The sequence below is a fragment of the Populus trichocarpa genome, chromosome 4, assembly GCF_000002775.5.
Source record: "Populus trichocarpa isolate Nisqually-1 chromosome 4, P.trichocarpa_v4.1, whole genome shotgun sequence".
Lineage (NCBI taxonomy): Eukaryota > Viridiplantae > Streptophyta > Magnoliopsida > Malpighiales > Salicaceae > Populus > Populus trichocarpa.
Genome location: NC_037288.2, coordinates 16,498,686 through 16,513,937, shown reverse-complemented (window position 1 = coordinate 16,513,937; position 15,252 = coordinate 16,498,686). Strand labels below are relative to the sequence as shown.

General features: G+C 34.3%; 1 protein-coding gene across 1 annotated transcript; it reads left to right on the top strand.

Moving 5' to 3' along the window:
* Nucleotides 1-6,228: 6,228 nt before the first annotated feature.
* On the top strand, nucleotides 6,229-14,914 carry LOC18097801 (presequence protease 1, chloroplastic/mitochondrial). The gene is made up of 19 exons (XM_024599714.2): nucleotides 6,229-6,588; nucleotides 6,665-6,848; nucleotides 7,359-7,533; nucleotides 7,641-7,773; nucleotides 7,877-7,947; nucleotides 8,183-8,266; nucleotides 8,871-8,961; nucleotides 9,541-10,061; nucleotides 10,150-10,314; nucleotides 10,399-10,617; nucleotides 10,707-10,834; nucleotides 11,073-11,262; nucleotides 11,864-11,947; nucleotides 12,038-12,135; nucleotides 12,376-12,640; nucleotides 12,723-12,885; nucleotides 13,010-13,190; nucleotides 13,759-13,830; nucleotides 14,507-14,914. Exons 1-19 carry the CDS (start codon nucleotides 6,291-6,293, stop codon nucleotides 14,646-14,648), a joined length of 3,264 nt encoding a protein of 1,087 aa, XP_024455482.2. The 5' UTR covers nucleotides 6,229-6,290; the 3' UTR covers nucleotides 14,649-14,914.
* Nucleotides 14,915-15,252: the final 338 nt, after the last annotated feature.

The following is a 15,252-nucleotide window of genomic DNA, read 5'->3' as shown; positions in this document are numbered from 1 at the left end:
AATAACTCTTACCTTAAGTTACTACTATACAAGCTCTTAAGAAACCAAGTCTCGCTCCAGACACTTCTTCTACAGCTCCAAACCAACAACTATTAACATTCACACCATTAAATTTAAAAGTTCATTCATGAAAATTTTCATACAATACCCCTAAAATTCAAATAATTATCCATACACTTCTCAAATATAAATTTTTTCATTACACTCCGCAAGTCAGTATTTATATCATCAAAATAAATCCTCACCCGAGATTGTTTTAATCATCAAATTTTCCAAATTAATGCCCAACACATCACAAACTAATAACTAATATTTAATATACAATTTTCCACACCTATACATCCATTTTACATTACAACATACACACTTTCTCGCATTTTCCATACTCCTAACCTCTCTAATTATGCTCAAACATGCCAAAGTTATATTTTTTTATATTGACACATATCAACCAAATTCAATTCCAACTAAACTAACAACTTGGCCCAACAAAATCAATTTAACTGAACATGTAAATTTTACAAATTTAAATACTTAAACTTTTTAAATTTACATAAAAACTCACTCCCCTCTTATTTACAATTTCCATCAAGTATCTTAAATATTTAAGACAATACAATTTGACCATTTAATCATGGTTAACTTCTCATATTTCCGCAAAATTATCTAAACTAATAATTTGATCAATTTTTTTAACTAAAATTTGATAATTTTGTCATAACTCTCTCAATCATTTTCTTTTTTACATGTTATTTTAATGCTAGACACAACACTCAATCCAATTCACAAATTTCATATACAATATAAACAATCCCCAACTTCTACACTAACAAAGACACTATACTATCTACTAAATCTTTCGTATTTAATATATATAGTTGTCCAACCATTTAATAGTAAAAGTTTCTTGTTTTCTTTTAAATATATCACATTTAATTCACTATTTTCCAACACATGTGGTTTAAAATTCGTATTTGTTCTATTACTTCTTTACACACCCAAGTCTCAAACATTCACATATACTCTTTTCATGCCCATTTCACATCATATCCAACCAAATTATTTTCCACATGCATATCTCGTATTAATACTTCATTTAAATACACAAGCACACATAATTTAAACAATTTTTTAAAAAAATCAAGCAATTAGTCAAGCTTAATGATATTTTGTAACTTTAGCATAGTATTCCCAAATTAGATTCTACCCCTTTCTTTTTCCACGCAAATACCATACACACTCAAATTAATAATTATACATACAATCAAAACATTTCTCCCCAATTTCTCAATGTAAAATTTATATTTCTTACACATGCATAAAAAATAAATTACATAATCAAACCCAAAACTTATTCCACGTCCAGTATCTCATATATACACATCCATTCCACATGTAATATTCATAAAAAATTTAAAAGTTTTCTCATTCCCCAAATCCCCCCATGGCTGACCCTAGGGTTAAAGATCTTCAATTGAACTCTACTTTAATTTTAACTATATTTTAATCTATATAACATCTATCCCATGCCAACTTAAGAAATTTGCATCTAAACACTCATTCACCTAATTTTTACTCAAACCCTAGAATTTGAAATTGAGAATTTCTTTCCCTTTTCATGGCGACATACAAAAACAAAAGAATTAAGTTATGAGAACACTTTACCACTAAGTTTGGAGCAATTTCAAAGATTTATTTGCAAGCTTTCTTTCTAACTCTTTTTCTTTCTTCAATTTCAAAGCTTTCTCTCCGAGATTCTCTACTCTCCAAACACATTTTTCTCTCTAGTATTGCTTTCTTAAGTGGTCTCCTCTAGCCAAATTCATTCTCCAACACTCTCTAAACCTCTGACCTGGAAGAAAAAAATCTTAAATTTGCAAGGGAAATGAGAAGATTTAAGCTTCATTTTCCTTTTAATGGCTGGTGGTTGCTGTAGTCAAGGTTGTTAAAATCGCGTTTTGACTCGTAAAATCGTACGATTTTACGAGTCAAAACATGCTTTGCGTGCTGAATCGTTTGAAAAAATCAAAAATTGATGAAATCGGGTTGAAATCGGGTGAAATCGTTAAAATCGGGTGAAATCGCAAAAAATCGCGATTTCAGGACCGATTTTGTGATTTCACCAAAACGCATAAACTGAAGAAAATTGTTCCCCTCCATGCTCCAGCTGTCCGACGCCTATTGGTTGTGTAAATGCACAGTCACGCCAATTCTTCAAAGTCTTCACTCTTCACTCCAGTCATCACGCGGAACAAATCTCTTTCTTCCTTTTCACCGAACAAATCCCTAATCTCCTTCTCTAATTAACCAACCGGCAACCACAAAAGCGGCGACAATCACGGTCACAGTCACGGTCACCGTCCAGTCTTCACTCCTTCTCTTTCTTCACTCTAGTCATCAATGCTCACGGTCGCAGCTTTCTTTTCATCAACAGCGGCGATGATCTCCTCAATAGCTCACGGCTTCCTCTTCAATCTTCATCAACAGCGGCGATGATCTCCTCAACAGCTCACGGCTTCCTCTTCAATCTTCATCAACAGCGGCAAGCTGGCAACGATCTCTTTTCTTTCCATCATCAACAGCTCACGACTTCCTCTTCATCAACAGCAGCAGACGACATCACTCTCCTCTTCAGCCTTCATCATCAACGACTCCTCTTCACCGTAAGTTGTTCCCCTGTAATTGTATCTTCAGCCTTTAAAATGTAAAACTGCAATAGTTGATTTTGCCCTGTAATTGTACATTCCCCTCATCATGTAATTACAAATTTTGAATGTTGATTTTGCCGGTCCTGATAATGATTTTGAATAACAATTGATGGAATGATTATGTCAGTCCTGTAATTTATCCATTTATAATGTTTTTATGTCCCTTGAATTGAATTGAATTGAATTGAATTGATGGAATGAATTAAATGGAAATGATGGAATGTTTTTCTGTCCCTCATCAGTATACTGTGGACTGTTGAATTGAATTGAATTGAATTAGTTATTGCCTGTTGCTCTGTGTCTGTGTAGTGTGGGCTGTGGACTGTGGAAATTGGAATGATTTTAGGATGCCATTTCAGTATAGGATGGAATGATGGAATTGATTTTATTAATGGAATGATGGAATGATTTTACAAAAAATTTAATTGTATAGTTTATGTACTGAAGCACATTGAAAGTATTATAGTTTTGTGAATTGTTATGTATAACAAAAGGTTAATTACAATCATAAAATGTTTGGATTGATTACAGGGCTGATTTGAGTTGATTCTTGAATTGTTGAACTATATATTTGAAACATAAATTTTTTGTTAATGTATTTTAAATTTCCTTACGATTTTACGATCCGAGTTTGTTTTGCATTTTCCGTGCCGTGTTAAAATCGCGATTTTAACAACCTTGGTTGTAGTAACTAGGGGAGGGAGTTTTTTTTACTTATTTATGACAATGTCATTACTAATTACCTCAGTGTTCTTTTCTGTATTTTACTCGATCATCAATACTTTTGTACACTATTTTATGACTAATTTCATTGATATTTTTGAACTAATTCTCGAGGAACCTTTACATCTAATCATAATAAATTATTTCTTAGATTTGCACCACCTTCGATAAGAAAATGTGTGATTGTATATAGGGTTTATATCGACAATTAATATTATTTGCACATAAAATCATACATTAGTTTATTCAAAATTCCACTCTATTATTATTTTCTAAATATTTTCACCTCAATTTACACAATTGTTTTTCCTTTAAATAATTGTTTTACTTAGTTGGAAATTTATGCGATTTATCACTAACTGACATTTCGCGTACCAATTTATTACTTTATTTCATTTAATATTTAAATTAATTCACCAAGGATTTTCATCCCAAATCATAATAATTTTTCTTCTTAATTTACTATTTTTCAATTGAAAATTTCTTTTTTAACATTGATTTATCAATTTTAGACCGAGGTTTACACGTTCAAGCGTTTGTCATACAATCATGAATCCTTTGACTAAGAGTCTGCTTGTTTTTACGTTTCAAAAATATTTTTGAAAAAAATTGAAAATTTTAGTTTTTTTCTTTGTTTCAATTTAATTTCTTTTCGTGTTTTCAGATTTGTTTTGATGTGCTTATGTCAAAAATAAATTTTAAAAAATAAAAAAATATTATTTCGATGCATTTCCATGCGAAAAACACTTTTAAAAATAACTGTTATCACAATACCGAACGGGCTCCAAAGATGCAATGTCTGGTTATGATGGATAAACGTACTAATTGATCCTGATATTCCATGACATGCATGCAATCCTTAGGTACATCAAACATTTTTGTTAATTAAAAACAATGGCATTGGCTAGAAGTATCTTTGGATAAGATCTTACTCATAACAAAGAAAAAAGACATCGAAGAAGAGATATATGTTTCTTCTTCTGATGAACACTCGTCAAGTCATACCAAACAATTGATTCACATACTTCAAGTCCTTGTTAGACGAATTAAAAGAGGTCTTTTTGTTACTACAGTTCACATAATATTATGAATTATAACAATGTATTTTTTTAATTAGGTCCTCGAACTTTTATTTTGCATGATTTAGCTTTTTTAAACCCAAAATAACACCCAATTACATATTTTTTAAGAGGGATAGTTGAATTGAAAGACAAGGGACTGAAGTAAAAAAAACAAGTTGAATGAGTGGTGAATTTGAAATTTGTTTTAAAAGGTCATTTTTATCCCCCCATTCTTTTGATCTATTAGGAAACTAGTCCCTGTAATTTTTAAAAATTAAATTTTGGTCTTGAAATTTATTTTCCTTATTTTGTAATCCTTTTCTTGGTAGGAGGAGAGAGAGGAAGTTGCCAGATTCTAGTATAGAGAGAGAAAGTTGTCGTTGGTGATTATTCTGGTCACCAAAACAATTATTTTTTTTGTGTCAAATGATTCTATATGATGAAGAGAGTTTAAATTAATTATTTTTTTTTACCTTAAAAGTGTCTAAAAAACCAGATTTGATCTCGAGAAGATTTTGGGTTTCAAGTTAATTTTGGGTTTTGGGTGGGGTTTTTGCGTTTTTGAAGGCTATGGATTGATTTATCAAGATTTATAGAGTATTTTATTTTGGATTAAAAAAATGAGTTGAAGATGAGTTTATTTTTTGAAAAATCTGGCGGATCCTGTTTTTATGACCACCACAGTGGCTGGATTTTAGGGATTCTCAAATGACACGTTTTTTTTTTTTTTTAAATGATGGGGCCCTACTAACTTTTAAAACAATGAAGGCCCCTGTGCTTGGGCCAACCCTGTCTGCCCCATAATAGTTTTTTTTTTATTATGTTTTGATGTTTTAGATTTGATTTTTATTTTTATATTTTTTGATTTTTTTTCTTGATATTTTTATAAAAGTTTCATTGTTTTTAATTTTACTCTTCAATCCAAGTTTATAGTTTATTTTTTTTCATTTTAGTCTTCATTCTTTTTTTTTCTTTTGTTAATGTTTTTTTTTCTTTTCAATTTATCTCTCAAATTAAAAACTTGTTGTTTCCATCTAATATATTTTTTACGATTTTAACTCTCATTCTTTTTATTGTTGTTTTTTGTTTTGGATTTTTTTTTTTAGTTTTTTTGTGTAATTTCAACTCTCATAATTTTTTCATGTTGATAACTCGAGTCACGGTTTAAAAAGTTAATAGGGACTGAAATTTTTTTTTAAATTTTTTTTTCAACATCATTGTTCAATATTGTTTTTTTTTGGAAAGATTTCGGTAAAATTGGCATTATTACACACACAAAAAAAGAGAGGAAATGTACTTGTTTTTTTTGTTTTTTTTAAACCTATTTTCTATTCTAAATATATAAAAGTTGTAGTATCAATAAGGTTAAACTCTAACTCGAATCAGAACTCATCCTACTTATTTTTGTGAAAACAACATGAGAACTCAAAAAAAAAAAGTAAGAATAAATGAATTTATATATACTTTCCGTCTATAAATAATTTAAATCAAGATTCATGTTTCCAATCAAGGTCTAAATTTTTATTTTATATATAAAGACAATGTTGGAGGGCAAAAATGTGTTTCCATGACACGTGCATGAAGTGAGAATAAATAAGATGATAATTTCATCAAATGTTTTTATTTTTATTTTTTATGATCAAGAAAAAAGCCCAAAACGACACTCCAAAGTCACATCCTTCCCATCCTTCCCATCCTTCACCTCTTGATATTTTCCCTCCTTCCCCCGTTAGACCCCAATAAAACAAGAAACAAAACCCACCTCTCTACCTTGGCCCCTCGCTCTATCTCCACAAAAATGGAGACAGCAGTTCTCCTGCGCTCTTCCAACAAACTAATCCTCAACCATCGCTACTACTGTCCTCATAAATTCTTTCGCCTTCTCTCCTCTTCATCCTCCTCCCCCTCCTCCTTCACCCCTCGAAATTCCCACCGTTCGATCAACCCGCTCACTTCTCGCTCCCTAGCCCGCCGCCGCCGCCGCAAACTCCTTCCTCTCTCTGCCACGTCGTCTTCCTCCTCCCCCTCTTTTCACTTCAACAAACATCACTTCTCTACTCTCTCTCCTCACGCCATCTCTACACAGTACTCTCCAGGTCAAGTGTATTTCATTTTTCCAGTTTAAAATCAGAAAAACGAATAACTGAGTTTTGATTTTGTGTGTGGCTGCAGATGTCAGCAACGTGTCTGACGAGGTTGCGGCGAAATATGGATTTGAGAAAGTATCGGAGGAGTTTATCGGAGAGTGTAAATCAAAAGCTGTGTTATTCAAGCATAAAAAAACTGGAGCTGAAGTCATGTCTGTTTCTAATGATGATGAGAACAAAGTTTTCGGCATTGTTTTTCGCACTCCTCCGTAAGTTCTTAGTATCAGCATTAGTATCATCCCTTGTTTTAATTTGATGCTAAGTGGATGCAGTTATAGTGGTTTATTATGTAATTTAGATAAAGAAAATTGGATATTATTGAAATCTTGAATTAGTTGTGATAGTTAATTTTATAGCATTTAGCATTCTTTTTCGTTGTTTTAAAGCTTAATTTAGTGTTACGTGGATGCAGTTGTGGAGGTTCATAGTAGAAGAGTGTGGATACTATTGAAAATCTTGAATTTATTATGATTGTCCAAGTGTTGAATTTGTGAAAGAAAACGGCTATGGAGTGTTTTGTATTTGAAAATTAAAAGCTTTGTGAAAAAAATTTGTGTTTTATGCTCTTCTCGGTTTGGTTATCAGTGAAAAATAGTTTCTTGAGAGGGGACCTGAGAACTTGTTAAATTTGTCAGATTTTGTAACAAGCATCACAAGCTGACTAGTGACTAATTTAGTTGATGTGCAAGCTACTGATCGTGGCTAATGGTGTAATGCAGGAAGGATTCAACTGGGATACCGCACATATTGGAACATAGTGTATTATGTGGGTCAAGAAAGTACCCATTGAAAGAACCGTTTGTTGAGTTATTGAAAGGAAGTTTGCATACTTTTCTGAATGCATTCACTTATCCTGATAGGACTTGCTACCCAGTTGCTTCCACGAATACAAAGGTAAGAGGAAATTGATAAATGTACAATATGCAACTTTGGGTAATAGAGTAGTTCTTTTTTTGGATTTTGTTTAGATTTTAAATCTTGGACCTTGTTTTCCAAAACAGGATTTCTATAACTTGGTTGATGTATACCTGGATGCTGTATTCTTCCCAAAATGTGTGGAGGATTACCAGACTTTTCAACAGGAGGGTTGGCATTTCGAGCTCAACGATCCTTCAGAAGAAATATCTTATAAAGGTTGTACATAGAAATATATCCAGCTACTTGTTAGGCAGTATTATTTGCTCTTTTTGCATGCAGCATCTTCATCTTTAATGAGTTTATTTTCCCTTCATTTCAGGTGTTGTTTTTAATGAGATGAAGGGTGTCTATTCCCAACCTGATAATATTTTAGGGCGGACTGCTCAGCAGGCAAGTTCCCCCATCTCTAATTGTTTGATTTTAATCATTTCTGTATGAAAGTGTTGACTACTTTGACATTCGTTCATGTCTGTTTGGAATAATTCATGAGTGCAATTTTGTGAATGCAGTTATTCAAATGCTTTTAAGTTGATATTTAGTTCACTAAGTGCTATTTATTTTATGGACATGCCTCCACTACACATTATCTTATCCTTAATAATTGTCACTCGCAACTTCTGTGCAGGCTCTTTTCCCAGACAATACCTACGGTGTTGATAGTGGAGGGGATCCAAAAGTTATTCCCCAATTAACTTTTGAGCAATTTAAGGTCAGTCTCAACATCCTTGTTCTAGCATGTTAGTGTAGAAGTGTATATACTATACAATCCACACAGCTGTTTTTTTTTCCTTTTTTTTTGTGCGGGGGGTTGTAAATTCTTTCCAGGTTTGAAATGATATTCTGGTGAGTCAAACTGACCATTTGTTTTTTTTTTCACTGTCTTGACTGAAAACTTCTGGAACTTTGATGGCACTAATCCATTTGTCTGGACTTAGAAAACTTGTGTGTTTTCATTATAGCTTTTAGAAGCTGGATGCTTACAAAACAATATATAGACTAGGACAGTGATTATTTTATTATCCATTCACTCTTATGTATTGCCTGCTGCAATAACTTCTGCTTTGTGGTGTGATTTTCTCGGCAAGTACATCTAGTGCTTAAGATTTTCAATAATGTGTGAATATTTTTATGCATGAATATTTAATTTATTTTGCCCGTGTGCAATCTCTGGCACTGTAGTGAGTATGCTATATATATATATATATTCTTTCCTTGCATACATAGCTTATCCTTGGCTTTACTTAGGATCAGTCTATTCATGATTATGACTAACACATAATGTAATCTCTTCTTTACTGACTAAAATATCGCAGGAGTTTCATGGTAAATATTACCACCCGAGCAATGCCAGGATATGGTTTTATGGAGATGATGATCCAACTGAGCGCTTACGCATTCTGAGTGGTACTGTATCCGAGTCCCATCTCTGTTGATAAATTATGCAAGCAGTTTACGTAAACCATTTTTTCTCATTTAAATACAAGGCACGGTGAGCCTATTAGAAAATACCCAGGTAATTTTGTCCTAAAGGAAAGCGTTTGCAGAGCTACAGGTGTAAAAGGTGAAATGATGTTGGCCATGAGTGTCAAGAGTTGATGTTCACAAAACAGCTGGAATGAAACCAAAATTTTAATGGGTTTGGTCCGGTGGACTTTTGCAGCTGTTTCATATATTTTAATTTGTCTAAATAATTATATCATCATGCTTCATCATACTATCACACTATCATACTGTTTAAGTAGAATAAGTTATGTGTCCTTGTATTCACAAAGCATGCAGGCTGGCCTATAGATTGTTAATGTTTCTTTTTTAGTTCTATGATCAATTTGCTTTAGAGGAATACTGTCTGTTGTCTACCTTAAGATCATTATACAGTCAACATTCATCTCATGTACCATCACTTGTAATATTCAGCTCAGTAAATAAGAAAATTTCAGGATTCTGAAAAACTTGTACTTTGATTGTTCTCTCTTTCTCTTTCAGAGTATCTAGATATGTTTGATGCAAGTTCAGCTCCAAATGAGTCAAGGGTTGAGCAACAGAAACTTTTTTCAGCGCCTGTCAGGATCATTGAGAAATATCCTGCTGGTGATGGAGGTGATTTGAAAAAGAAGCACATGGTATGCCTTAATTGGCTGCTAGCAGATAAGCCCCTAGACTTGGAAACTGAGCTTACACTTGGCTTTTTGGATCATCTTATGTTGGGAACTCCTGCTTCTCCCTTGAGGAAAATCTTGCTGGAAAGTGGTCTTGGAGATGCCATTGTTGGTGGTGGAATTGAAGATGAGCTGCTTCAGCCTCAATTTAGTATTGGGTTGAAGGGTGTCTTTGAAGAGGACATTCAAAAGGTAGAAGAATTAGTCATGAGTACACTTAAAAAGTTAGCAGAGGAAGGATTTGAGACAGAAGCTGTGGAGGCATCCATGAATACAATTGAGTTTTCTCTCAGGGAAAACAACACAGGGTCATTTCCTCGTGGCTTATCACTGATGCTTCGATCCATTGTAAGATTTGATTATTTTTTCCCTAGCTTCTGCAAACCAGTCATCATTTATTCATTTCAAGTATGATTTATGTGGTTTTGTTTTGTAGAGCAAATGGATATATGATATGAATCCCTTTGAGCCTTTAAAGTATGAGAAACCTTTGATGGACCTAAAAGCAAGAATAGCTGAGGAAGGTTACAAAGCTGTTTTTTCTCCTTTAATTGAGAAATTCATCTTGAACAATCCTCACCGTGTTACTGTTGAAATGCAGGTAAACAGTTAAATCTGAAAGTTCAGTTTCTATTTGTATTGTAAAGTAATTGCTTCAGATGACACAGGGTGTTTTCTGTTTCAGCCTGATCCTGAGAAAGCTTCTCATGATGAAGCTGCTGAAAGGGAAATTTTGGAGAAAGTTAAAGCAAGCATGACCGAAGAAGATCTTGCTGAGCTAGCACGTGCTACACAGGAGCTGAAATTGAAGCAGGAAACTCCTGACCCACCTGAAGCTTTAAGAAGTGTTCCAAGCCTCTTTCTGTGTGACATCCCCAAAGAACCCATACATGTTCCCACTGAGGTTATTGTTAAGCTTAGTGTTTTGTACTTGAATATCCTGCATACAAGAATTTTGGAGACTTGTACTGAGCATTTATATACTAACTGTAGGTTGGGGATATCAATGGAGTAAAAGTATTGAAGCACGACCTCTTCACAAATGATGTCCTTTATGCTGAGATTGTCTTCAATATGAGATCACTGAAGCAAGAACTTCTTCCTTTGGTGCCACTTTTCTGGTGAGATGTTGCCTCGAAGATTATCTCCATGGTCATTTCTTGTCATGCATGCTTTTGTTTCCTGTCTCCACTGTTAACAAATGTTCACAAGTTGAGTTTTGCTCAGTTCAGGATAGGATCAGAAATCTTAAAAACAATGTGTTATTCTTGGTCGATTTTATTAGCTGGGCCCCGTGTATTGTATATTTCTTTGCAGACTATTTATTCATATTTTCACTATTTATCAATGTCCTTCCAGCCAGTCATTGCTTGAAATGGGCACAAAGGATTTGACCTTTGTGCAACTTAACCAGTTGATTGGAAGAAAAACTGGAGGTATATCACTTTATCCATTCACATCATCTGTTCGAGGCAGGGAAGATCCATGCAGTCATATAGTTGCTCGGGGGAAAGCCATGGCAGGGCGTGTTGAAGACTTATTTAACCTGGTAAGTGTGGTTGAATTGTTTTGTTACTATAACCGGTTGAAGTGGCTTTCAAGCACTTGTGTCATTGTAGGTATTGCAGTTGCCTTTTTTCTCCTGAAGGCTTCAGCACACTGGGAGAAATTTGATTAATTCTGCTCCATTGTCTTTTAATGTTTTTTCTCTTGCCTGCTCCTGTTTGTTGGTGCTAGTTTCTAGAAATTGAATTTACTGATAGGTGATGCATTCTAGAATCTGGAAATGCTTTCTTTTTTCTTTTTATTGTATGTCCTAGTAAATTCTTCTTTGATACCTGAACCAGTTGAAGAAACCCAGATAGCAACAAATTAACATTTTTGAAGTATTGGTTTTGCTTAAGCATGAATACTATATAGCTACGGGTTTAGTTTCATGAAGATGTTTTTTTGACAAAGGCTTTTACATGGTTTTATTTTTATTCTTTTTTCAAGCCTGCATTTGTTTCTTGCTGCAAACATCTGTACACAGTAACAGACCTATTTTCTGATACTTTGAGCTGATGCTTTATGTTTCAAAGTCTATAGCTACATTTACAGAATCAGTTGCCTGGGGATGCAACCAATTGATGCAATGTTATTTGTTGTAGGTCAATTGTGTTCTTCAAGAAGTCCAATTTACAGACCAGCAACGCTTTAAGCAATTTGTTTCCCAAAGTAAAGCAAGAATGGAGGTACTTATTATTCATATATTTTTGTATGATGAATCAGAAATGAAATTGGGTCTGTAACATCATCTCAATGCTCTCAAAAACTATCTTCAGAACCGTTTAAGAGGCAGTGGCCACGGAATTGCAGCTGCAAGAATGGATGCAAAGTTAAATGTTGCAGGATGGATTTCAGAACAAATGGGTGGTGTAAGGTTAGAATGTTCACCTTTTGGATTAATCTGTAACTCTTTGATTTCATCCAACAACCTTATACGATACAAGTGTTTCGGCTCTAGGATTTCAATACATATGCAATAACAATGATTTGTGATTTTGACATAATGCTAATTGCTTTGAATGTACAAATAAATCATTAAAGATTCAAGTTTCATGGATAGCTTTCTCACTGCATGAAATGACACTAACACAGCTCAATTGTTGGGGTTCTATAGTTACTTGGAATTCCTAAAAGCTCTCGAGAAGAGAGTTGATCAAGATTGGGCTGGAGTTTCATCATCTCTCGAGGAAATTCGTATGTCCTTATTTTCAAAGAATGGATGCTTGATAAACATGACTGCTGATGGGAAAAATCTCACCAACTCAGAAAAGTATGTTAGCAAGTTTCTTGATTTGCTTCCTAGCAAGTCTTCTGTTGAAGCTGCTGCCTGGAATGCTCGCCTTTCTCCAGGAAATGAAGCTATTGTGATTCCTACACAGGTGAACAAACTACAATGTTGTCTGCCATATTGTCTCTTTTTCTTGTTGCCAGGGTAAAATTCTGAGCTTTCACCTTCTACAGGTTAATTATGTAGGCAAAGCTGCTAATATCTATGACACTGGTTATCAGCTTAATGGGAGTGCGTATGTTATCTCCAAATACATTAGTAATACATGGTTGTGGGATCGTGTGCGTGTTAGTGGTGGGGCGTATGGAGGGTTTTGTGATTTTGATACTCACTCAGGTACAATAATGAGATGTAGTGCCCGGCATGGAATTCCAATTACAGTGTTTGGAACTGGAAAGGAGTTCTAACAGCTACAAAATATAAATCTAACCATTGGAATTCAATTTATGATTTTTTGTAGGAGTGTTCTCCTTCTTATCGTATCGTGATCCCAACCTTTTGAAGACACTTGATGTATATGATGGGTCTGGTGCTTTTCTACGTGAATTAGAAATGGACGATGATACTCTTGCTAAAGCAATTATTGGAACAATTGGAGACGTGGATTCATACCAGCTGGCAGATGCCAAAGGTTATAGTAGGTATGTGGAGAGCATGTTTTAGAACCATTTTTGACTCGTCAATTTTCTGGACACTCAAAAACCTTTGTTTCATCGTTTAGTCTTCAAAGTTTTCTCTAGAGAACACATGTCTGGGTGACACATACTGTTAATAATTCACTCTTTGGAATTTTTTTAGTGAGATGAGAGATGCAACCATAACCTTGGCCCTGTCAGAGCACTTAGAACTTCTGACAATAGCTTCCTCCATTGTGTGTGTGTGTGTTTTGTAGGGTTGACTGCTAGCTTCTCTGGCTGCCTTTTTAATGCACTTCTTCTTTGATTTGAGCTTTTTATCTGCTTGGTGTGCTCGAAACAAGGAATATTTAAACACTTTTCTCTTTATTCCCCCACCCCACCCCACCCCACCAAACCCCTATCCAAAAAATACAAAACACAACCTCAATGTGTGGAATCAAAATCTCTGAGCCTGAAATTAGAAGTCAGTAGTTTAGCAAAAAACTTTAAGGAAATGCAATTCTAATTGGTTTTTATTCTTTGTATTATAACCATGTGCACTAACTATATTGTTGTATCCCTTGCCTTTCAGTTTATTGCGGTATTTATTGGGGATCACGGAAGAAGAAAGGCAAAAGAGACGGGAAGAAATATTGTCAACCAGGTAACGGTTAAGGTTTATTTGTTTAATTTCTGCATTGACCAATCACTAAACTTGTGAAAATACAAAAGCATTGGTTGGTTATTACCCAGAATGCAAGATAGAGCCAGTATCCTTTAAATAAATGTGATAGGGAGAGGAAAATAATGGGAGAACAGATCAAGGCCATATCATTTACATGTATTTTAATGATAACAATGCAAGTCGTGCAAATTGCGATTTGTTTGGCGCTTCATAAAGCTTATCTCTCCGTAATCATGTCATTATAATTGATAGTTTGAAATTTTTTTCATCATGAAACTAACATCATTCTTTTAGAGGAACTAGAATGATATATAACTTGTAGATGTCAAGGAATCTAAAGTTGTGCGGCTTCTCTTTTCTTAATTGCAATCAAGGTCAATGCTCAAGCATTTAGATGTATTTTTCCTCGTAGCACAACTACTTTGATTGTTAGCCATAGACAATTTGAATGACATTGTCTTGATTATATATATATGAAGAACAAACATGATTGCGGTTTGGAATATAGATCCACACCAGCACTTGTCATTTCTATCTTTAGTATCAGTAAGACAGATGGGTTTTGTTGCTATATATAGCATGTAGATCTGTTTCAGATGGATTTTTCAAGATTTTGAACCTTTCCTTTCTCCTTTCTCCTCTATTTTTTCCACAGCTTGAAGGACTTCAAGGAATTTGGGGAGGTAATCGAGGCTGTTAAAGATAAAGGGGTTTCAGTTGTTGTGGCATCTCCAGAAGATGTTGATGCCGCAAACAAAGAGCGTTCTAATTACTTTGATGTGAAGAAAGCCCTTTAATGCCTCATGGCAATATCAGATCAACTGATATCCCTTTTTTTTTCTTACAGTGATTGACAAATTATAAATGAAAAAGATATCAGAGGGAAAAAAAAAAAATTAATCTCAAAACTATACACCATGCCAGTGGTGCCGCAAAGGTTACCTGTATCTTTAAACTTTGAACAGTATTGTATATCGCCTTCAAGATTAACTGGAGAACCGTTGTCCTCCTTTTCTCCCCATATTTTAATGGGTTGATAAACCATCTCAAGACGTTTCCTGCACTTGATCTCACCATAGATTCAAGTTTTCTTTATATGTGAACAACTACATTGGAACTTACCATGTTAAGAACAACTTTTCTGTATTTTGGCTAGTAAAAGCCATTAAACTTGACAAGGGTCACCTGTCAATAAATTTATGAAGTAGCAGTCCCTGATTTCATCATCAAGGGCTCTAAAAAACCAGAAGGAATTTAAAAACATTTTGTTTAGGCTCCAATCTACCATTTAATTTATGGGTTCAAATTTATACCTTCTCAAAGAAAGAGAGGGGAGGGACCCAGCCCAGACCCGTAAAAGTCTTCTGGCTTGTGAGGGTTTTACAAGCAGAAAAGCACCCT

Excerpts from the sequence above, each read along its gene's own strand:
- LOC18097801 (XM_024599714.2), top strand. The coding sequence starts at position 6,291 with ATGGAGACAGCAGTTCTCCTGCGCTCTTCCAACAAACTAATCCTCAAC. Across the intron at positions 7,774-7,876 it reads AGAAGAAATATCTTATAAAG|GTGTTGTTTTTAATGAGATG; the intron begins GTTGTACATAGA and ends CCTTCATTTCAG. Across the intron at positions 13,831-14,506 it reads GAAGAAATATTGTCAACCAG|CTTGAAGGACTTCAAGGAAT; the intron begins GTAACGGTTAAG and ends TTTTTTCCACAG.